This window comes from Bidens hawaiensis, unplaced genomic scaffold (assembly GCF_021521415.1).
Source record: "Bidens hawaiensis isolate Kalapana, Puna unplaced genomic scaffold, B.hawaiensis_p1.1 tig00008077_1, whole genome shotgun sequence".
In the NCBI taxonomy this organism is placed as follows: Eukaryota; Viridiplantae; Streptophyta; class Magnoliopsida; order Asterales; family Asteraceae; genus Bidens; species Bidens hawaiensis.
In genome coordinates, this window is record NW_027491570.1 from 1,172,535 (window position 1) to 1,181,535 (window position 9,001).

A 9,001-nucleotide genomic window follows, 5' to 3' on the forward strand; every position below is an offset into this window, starting at 1 on the left:
GGTTGTACGAGGATCAAAACAGGTCAAAAGTATATGAAACGGGCCAAAGACATCAGGGTATTATACCCCTACCTACACCGTTGTACGCCAGGCAGGCTCTACCAATACGCTGACTGTTGTTTTCACGTTGTTACGCTTTTTGATTATTTATCTTAGAGCATTATCTCACCTGGCTAATGCTAATGAACAGTTATTGGTTTTGCAAATTAGATATCAGCTTTTGAGATTCATGCAGATGCAGAAGTTTATAAACTGATTACATATATATAACAAACATATTTCCAATACGATCATGACAATTTAAAGAGAAGACATGTTATTGGTTTTTGCAATTTGAATATGAGCATTTGACTCATGTGGAAGTTTAAAAAGTGATATACAAATATGCAACAATTTTCCAACACGACATAATATTTTACACAATGTCGGAGTGGTCGTTGTTGGCATTAAGAATATGAAAGCTACAGTTGCAACTTCCCAACCCGGCCGGTTTTTCTCCACCCTCGTATCTCTAAACAAGGTAAAATTAAAAATCAACAATCATTATTTGAAATCAAAACTCAATTTATGAAACCAATCATTATTTTTAAAACTAAGATGACAATTGATCATAGAAGCATGCATACCTGTATAGTCAAATTTATAACCAACCGAATCCCTAAACCAGCTAGGTGTCGGCCCATCAACCTCCATCGACTTAAAGAAATCACGCCGACATAAATAATACGTTTCTTTGCTTAACTGAAACGCAGACAAATCCCCGACAATAATTTCATCCCATTTTCTGTTATTCTGTGGCGCATCATTCTCCACCTCATCATCATACACAAGGCTGGCACCACACTCAACTACATCTAATCCATTCTCAACGATAATTGACACATTGACTTTGTCACCGACATCTAATAAGTTTTCCATTGACCAATAACTTAACCATATAGCCACCTCACCTAACCCCGGGCTCCCAATAACCATAGGGTTGTAAATCCATTCACAACATTTGGTTATGTTACTGATTTTAGCAAATATTGGCCATGTATCTTTCTCATCACCAAATAATATATACTTAAAAATGATATTTAATCCTTTGAGCTTATGGTTATTAATATTATCATCTGTCGGCACTTCAAAGGATAATGATGAAGATTTTGAAGTGTACTCACACGTTAAGTTTGGGTCCTTTATGTCTGGAAAAAACGTGCTCGTTATACCAAATTCATACAATATCTATACGACAACAAGGTATAAAACTCATTAGTAAGTTTAAATGGCATGTGTGTTGACTTTTGAGAGCAAAAACGAACCTGAATACGTTGACTTCTGCCTTTTGTGAGATGAGAATCACCAACCAAGCATACCTCATGGTCTTGATATTCTTTGAGCCAATTCATATGTCCCAAAAAACTTTCATCAAGTTTCAATATTGGCACCAGTTTTAAAAGGCCCTCAATTTCCAACAAACTATTACAACCTTGATAATCAAATTCTTTCAATTTGAATCGTGGTGATTGGAAAGTAATATTTTCCAATGACTTGCAGCAAGTAATAAATAACTCTTCGAGTGTATTTGGTAAACACTCTATGCACTTAAGTTTTGAGCAAAAACTCAAATCGAGTACCCGAAGATTCTTAAGTTGATTGTAATCAGGCAAGATATCAAACATATTACTGCTTAAATTCAGGTACTGCAAAACCGAATGGTGTTTGAAGTTTAAAAGATGATCGTTGAGTTCAAGATTGCAACTTTCTACTAAAAGGCGTTGTAAAGAGTGTGGAAAAGGGAAAGTCAAAGACGGGTGTTGACTAAAGTTTGAATCTTTAAACAGGTTTTCACATCCGGTCAAGTTTAATAAAGAAAGGGTTTTAAGGTCTGCAAATGTTTCAGAAACACGAACCAAACTATAACAGTTCCAAAGAATTAACGTATCGAGATTCGGAAGGCGGGAAATATTGTGGATTTGTACTAGACTATGTGAGTCTTTAAAGTTTAGAATCTTTAGTGGTCTAATTACCTGTTTCACAAGTAACAAAACTTAGTTCAACATTAAAGAAAAAGGAAATATAGCTAAGAATAACTACCATTGGTGGTTCGAATACTTCAAGTTTGCTATAACTCATATCAATGGCTACTAAATTTCCCATGAATAATTCAGAAGGTAGGGTTCTCAATGGAAAACCGTGCCAGCAAAGCCATCTTAAATCTTCTGGGAAATCGTCATATGATCCTGATAATTCAACATAGTTGAGCTGGAGCAATTTTAGATTATCCATCTTTGCAAGTGAATCAGCATCAAAGGCCATTGGCTGCAAAGAATATAGTGAAAATTTACAAAGTTTAAGATCTAGAGTAACTGAATGCATATTTCATTTGTATATGTAGAGTTGAGTAAAAGCAAGAGTTCATATAATTTTGTTTGTATTGATAATTGTGATTAGAGTAGGATTACAAAGAGTGTTATATCATCATCATCATCGTACTCAGTATATCCCACCAATAGCAAAGCTATGGTAGGGTCTGAGGAGGGTAAGATGTAGACAGCCTTACCTCTACCCCATGGGGATAGAGAGGCTGCTTCCGGTGAGACCCCCGGCTCTATACTAGTTTTGCATCAAGCCTTGGACATAAGGCACATAGCACTCAATCATCGGGACGCTGGCTGATTGGTGCATGTACCCTTGTCTTTCGACTATCAACGCCACCACATGATGCCTGATTAACCTTCCATCACTTTTAACGTTATTTTCACGAGATTAGTAAAATAACGTCAAAATTAGTGCAATTTTACTTTTGCCCACCCGAGGGTTCACACATATATACATTATATGCGCGCACCGCAAGCAGGGCACACAAAGAGTGTTATATATGAAAATCTATTTACATAATACTAGTTCCTAATATCATTAATTATAACATGATCTAATAAGTTGTACCATGCATGAAGATGATCTATCCAACAAAAATGGCATTCTTTAAAAATATCTTGACTGTAGCATAATTAGAAATCCCCAAAGTACTTGCAGTTAAACACCATTGTAAGAATCAAAACTCAAAAGTGAGCCAAGTGATAAAAAGTATATTAGAAACATAGAGTGTTTGCTGTGAAATCTAAATAGCATAAAACATATAGTGCTATGTGTATAGTATTAGTAAGCTGCGGGCTACCAATAACAAAAAAATGGTGCACAAAGTATAATGGTAACTGATAAAACGAGACAAGAAGCAAGAAGAAGGTAACATGCAAAGGCCATAAAAGTATAGTTATAGATTTGCTTCTTGTAACATACCCTAAAATACCCTAAATAATCTTTAAATTTTGCTACTAACATATAGTTCTAGTGCATTTTTAAAGAGGCTAATTAATTCTTCATCTGATATAAGACAATAATGGCTTACCATGTTATGCTTCTCTTCATTCACCATTCGCATGTCAAGTGCTAGACCTTCTATAGTTTCTGAACCCTAACGATAAATGATAGAATGTTAATGAGAGAGTGAGAGAGAGAGAGAGTCTTAAATAGTGGTATGTGTGGGTCGGTTTTGGTCCAGAACTGTAACCATAACCATAACCAAACTTTTGGTTAACTGGAGATGATAACTGATCGGTTATGGTTAAGTTGATTATAGTTGATTCAGTTTAGTTCTGGCTCGGTCAACCGTGAACTAGATTTTGTCATGAAATGTTTGGGCCTGACTTAAATAACCCAAAACAATGCAACTAGGCATGATAGTTTGGGCTTGAAATTTTTTAATCACCCAACCAATTGTTGAGACATTTGGGTTTTTATAATTTGATCTTAACATTTGCCATTTGTATATACTACATAGGGCGTCAGTTCGGTGTTGTCGGGATGGACCATAACTGACTAATTTCGGTTTTCAATAAAAACTCTAAACCGACCAAATCGGTTTTTGGTTAGGTTCAGTTATATCAGTTTGGTTTCACCGATTAATTCGGTTTTATGCACACCACCAATCTTAAACATATATAAAAAAAGCATATCTTACAATTCCTTTTCTCAACAAAGTGTAAGAGTCCTCGTTACTCCAAACTCTACTACGTTTTGCAGGGTTTGCTGGTGATTCATCAAGCACCATCCTTCTTGCCATCTCTATAAACAATCCATGCATCATCAATTTTTTGCTTTGTGAAACAGTAAGAAGGCATCTATTAATTAAGGTTACAATGCCAGCTGTTGCACAGTAATCGGGCTCCAATATCTTCACCACATAATCTTCATCTTCTCCAATAAAGAAACAAGCAATATGCAAGAACAACTCTCTATACGTGATAAATGGTAAATTATCGTAACTCATACGAAGTATACCTTCTATCCTGTAATCAGGCTTGCTTTCTAACAAATTTAATGTGCTCATCCAATATTCTATGTTATTTCTTTTCCGTGAGTCTTTAGCATTAACAAATAAAGAACCCAACAATTTGAGAGCTAGTGGATTTCCTTTACAGTATTGTGCTGCTTTTAACGCGAGCTCCTTGAAACCTTCATTAGGAATTTTAGATCCAAAAGCATGCCAACTTAAAAGCGCTAATGATTCGTGTTCATTTAGTAACTCAAGTTTGTGCTCTTTATACCTACGATATCTAGACTCAAACCATGTTTTAATATCTTGAAGCCTACTTGTTATAATAATCTTGCTTTCTGTATTAATCTTTTCCATTCCGAGTAAAGCTTCTATTTGTTCTGTTTTATCAACGTCGTCAAGAACAAGAAGTACCCTTTTGTTTTGTAATGCTTTTTCAATCTGGCTTTTATATGAAGTAACATCAAGTTCTTTTCTCTTGTCTTCCAAAATGTCTGAAAGAAGTTGTTCTTGTAATGCACACAAACCATACGTTTGTTCACAAATCTTTCCAATGTCTTCAAGAAAACTGCTGCTTTCAAACTTTAGCATATTAGAATCATAAATATATTTGGCTAGTGTTGTCTTTCCACTTCCTGCCAGTCCACAAATGGTAAGAACTTGATCATCATGCTTATTTTTCAGCCATAAATTAATATCTTCAGCTCGAGTGTCCATTCCAGTTAGATGTGGTGGACTAGAAACTAACTTGAGACCTAGCTTATTGCCAATCGTATTAACAATATCCGCAATAAACTTTGTTTCAGGCCTAAAAAACAATGGAAGTGGGAAAATGAAACACAATCAGGATATGACACTTAAAACTTGTTGAAAACCATGTCCACTTGTTTCGATCAAGTTAATACATATATTGGTCCCATCTTCATTCATCATATTAGGTATATCGATGCAAGTCTTTAGTTTCCATTACTGCTCACATCAAATAAATGGGACCCACAAATGAAAATTGGTGAATATCTAAAATGGAAGTTCTTTAAAATCTTCCATTTATAGACAAATAAGAAAAAAAAAAAAAAAGAATGCATGTCCTTCCAAATCTGAGGTCCTAGCCCTCACTCTCACTCCTCCACTCCAATTACAGAAAAACAAGCGCACATAAATACATGCATGTTTTTATATGAATCTACAAAGTCAAAACCATTTATAGCAAAGGATTAAAATATACATACACAACCAAATGAACGGTTTCACCATCAAATGCAAAATGCAAATACATAGTTTGGTAGGCATTTATACGATCAATTTGATTCACCTCGACAAAATTTATTGAGAAATTTAAAAACACGCTTTATGTTTGAAGCAACAATACTAATAGAAGTTGTGGATTCAAGTCCCAGCACTTCAAGTGTTTGCAAGTATTTTCTGTTCAATAGAAATACTTTTTGACAGAAGAAAATACGTATAAAAAGCATTAACTAGATGAACAAGATAGGATCCAAATTGCCCAAATGTTACTTAGGACATGGAATGATATGCAATTTATATAAACACAGAAACAAGTATCCTAGAGGTACTCTACTAGCATGCACATTCAATAAAACCAGAAACAAGTATCCTAGAGGTACTCTACTAGTATGCTACATCAGCAGTTTGCCTACTAACAAAAGAACCGAGTAATGTAAAGCATAGTTGTTAAAATCGAGCGCTTTTTGCGCTTTAGCGCATTTAAAGCGCTAGGCGCATTAACTGCGAGTTGCATGCCTCAGATATTTAAAGCGCCCATTAATATGTTCCCAACCTTCTCATGCATATTAAATACCAATTAAACAACTTGTTCCTATTCCCTAGGAGTACCTAAAAGTCTAAAACTCCACTATTAAAGCACCATAATTTGTTCCCAACCTGCCCATGTGTGTTAAATATCATTTGACTTCTTACTAAATGATTACATAATTCAAAATTCGTGATTAAGTTTTAGTTTTTAATTTTTGGAAATCTGGATATTATGATAGATGTGTTAATGCTTCAATTGTGGATGGATCAAATTGTTCTTGGCAGTTAAAATGAATGCTTATAGAGTTGCTGAATTACTGGAATTATGATAGATGTATTAGTGGTTAAGTTTTTTTAGTTATTAAGATGTACTTGGTATTTCATGTTTTGGATTTTGGTGTTTGGTTGTTCTATGAACTATTTCAAGAATGAATGTATGTTTTCTTATTAGGATGTTCTATTTTAGTTAAAAAAAATTGTTTTTTTAATGTGCGCTTTTTTTTTAAATCGGGCGCTTTTTTTGCGCTTATCGCCTAAGCGCTAGGCCCAGCCTCAACGCTTTTGAGCGCTTATCGCAGTTGATAACCATGATGTAAATTATGATGCAAGAAATGATTAAGCACAATGTGAACATTCAATAAAACCGATAACCATCTACTACCACCAACCCAAAATAAAGGTACCACCGCCAAGTTTGGTTGCCCAAAAAAATGCAATATTTACCTTTCCGTAAACTCTCCAATTAAGTTTTACCAATTTTTCGAGATACTGGTGAGATGAATTGTGGTTCACAAGGTTTGTTGATTATCCTTAAAAAAAGATCATATTATATTATGCATTTACTATCAGAATCTTGAAAGGTAAATGCACCTTTAATATGATTACTCCCAACAGGATCCTAAATAACAAACGAAGCTACCGACTCAAAAGCTTATTTCCGATGCAATTTTGGCCCTAAATTTTTACGGCATTTCACCAACTATACAACTAGTAACTATGCAGCCAATATCTGTGATATATCGGAGGGATGTCCCCATGGGAAGTATCGTTCAAAATATTGGTACCAATAATTTCGGCAATATTTGACCGATATATTGCCGAATTCCCAATATCAATGTTTTAAGTCTTAAACTGTCAATTTTTAGTTAAGTTGTGCTTTAAGTCTTAATCAGTTCCTACTTGCTACAATTTCTAGTGTTTTGTAAGTTGCAAAAGGTTAAAATGTTAATGGTAGGAGAGTATACTGAATTGTTAGTAGTTAAATTGTTATATATATAAATTCTGCATGATATTAAAATTACCGATATCCCACCGTGATAACTACTGATATCTCAAATATCGGTCCTTGACAGGCATCCGACATTTTTCCACATTAACTGCCTAGACTAGTAATCATCAAATAATAAAACACTTATTGAAGAAGTATTATTCTCATATTAATCAATTGACCAGTTGGAACAGAGAAGACATACCCAGAAACGGCCTCATCACACAAACTCGCAACTTCCATAAGCGCAACCTTCCACCGTTCCAGCTTATCCTCCTTCTCCGCCTTCCGAAACACTTTCAAGTCATTAACACTTTGTTCCTTCCTAAAATCAGAGGGATGAACATGATAAAAAACAGGTATGACAATATGATAAAACCCTTTTCTTCTCTCCATAATCAGCCGAAGCTGTTCGAGACAGGATACCGAGTCGGCGTAGTTTTTCGATAAAACTACTACTGAAGCCCTCGATAGTGTAATGGACGTTTCAATATTGGGATTCAGATGTTGGGTTGGATCGGGTCGGAAGGTTCGGATTCCGGATCCGGTTAGGGCCTCGTAGAGATGATCGGTGAAAGAGAAGCGAGTGTCGTCGTGGAAGCTTATGAAGACGTCGTATCTGCTGGTTGAGCTAGACGAGGAAGAAGCCATTGGAATGGAATTGGAGGATTTGGGAATTAGGGTTTTGTTGGGGAAATTGGAATTGGAATTGGAATTGAAATGGTCAACGAACGCTTTTGTCTGAAGCAAGTAGCTTACCTGACCTCATCTAACACTCAAAAGTACCATACGTATTTGGTCAAGTATAGAAATTAGGCAAGTTACGTATATTTCACTTTTGTAGGGTAACACGGAAGTAACTATCATGTAACTTTTGATGCCTTTATAACATATGTTTATATGTTGATTCAAGTGCATTATTTTTGTACATGTAAGCTGGGGTAGGGGTGTTTTGCAACATAAGTGAGATAATGCAACCCGGATTGACACATTAGGAGATAAAACATTAGAAATAATTGACCCGAGTTGAAATATTAGAGATAAATGCAACCCGAATGGACCCGATAGAGATAAAACATAGCGTGGATCATTCGGTTAGCAGATAAAATATAATCCAAATCGGCCGTTAAGATGTCAAACTAACCTCGATCAACCCATTGGAAATAAAACATAACCGATTGCAACCCGTTAGATAAACCATGCCTGAATTCAACCCGTTACTCCATTAGAGATACCCAAGTTCGACCATCGGAGGCAGAGATAACCTGAATTGACCCATTAAGGTATAAACGAATGTATGAAGATAACGTTTTTTAATTCTCTCTGACATGGAATGAGCAAAGTGAAGAAGCAAACTAATGGTACACAAACTTCTTTGAAACAAATTATTGAAGATTATACAAACTAATGCTCATGTATATCTGACCCGTTTAGATTGTTAGACACCATATATAGCATGATCGTTCTCACCTTTTGCCCAGTCTCATCCTATAGATAGTTACACTTTTGCTCACCCTGAAAGTGTACAGGGGATATCAGTCTATCAGGTAAATGATAATACCATGTTTATTTTGTTTTTATTTTATTCCTTTTACATTTTTAGTATTTCAAATCATTCTTTAATGTATTTTTGAAAATAA

At 35.2% G+C, this 9,001-nt stretch overlaps 1 protein-coding gene across 3 annotated transcripts; it reads right to left on the reverse strand.

Moving 5' to 3' along the window:
* Positions 1-235: 235 nt before the first annotated feature.
* LOC143636880 (disease resistance protein RPV1-like) lies at positions 236-8,072 on the reverse strand. Of its 3 annotated transcripts, none has more exons than XM_077104365.1 (7): positions 7,567-8,072; positions 4,007-5,129; positions 3,395-3,460; positions 2,080-2,304; positions 1,305-2,012; positions 627-1,227; positions 236-511 (listed from the first exon to the last, which is right to left on the reverse strand). In XM_077104365.1, exons 1-7 carry the CDS (start codon positions 8,010-8,012, stop codon positions 462-464), a joined length of 3,219 nt encoding a protein of 1,072 aa, XP_076960480.1. In that variant the 5' UTR covers positions 8,013-8,072; the 3' UTR covers positions 236-461. The 3 variants fall into 3 exon arrangements, with proteins under 3 accessions (XP_076960480.1, XP_076960481.1, XP_076960479.1); XM_077104366.1 differs by lacking the exon at positions 236-511 and having other exon boundaries at positions 520-1,227; positions 4,007-4,239; positions 4,327-5,129; XM_077104364.1 differs by lacking the exon at positions 236-511 and having other exon boundaries at positions 520-1,227.
* Positions 8,073-9,001: the final 929 nt, after the last annotated feature.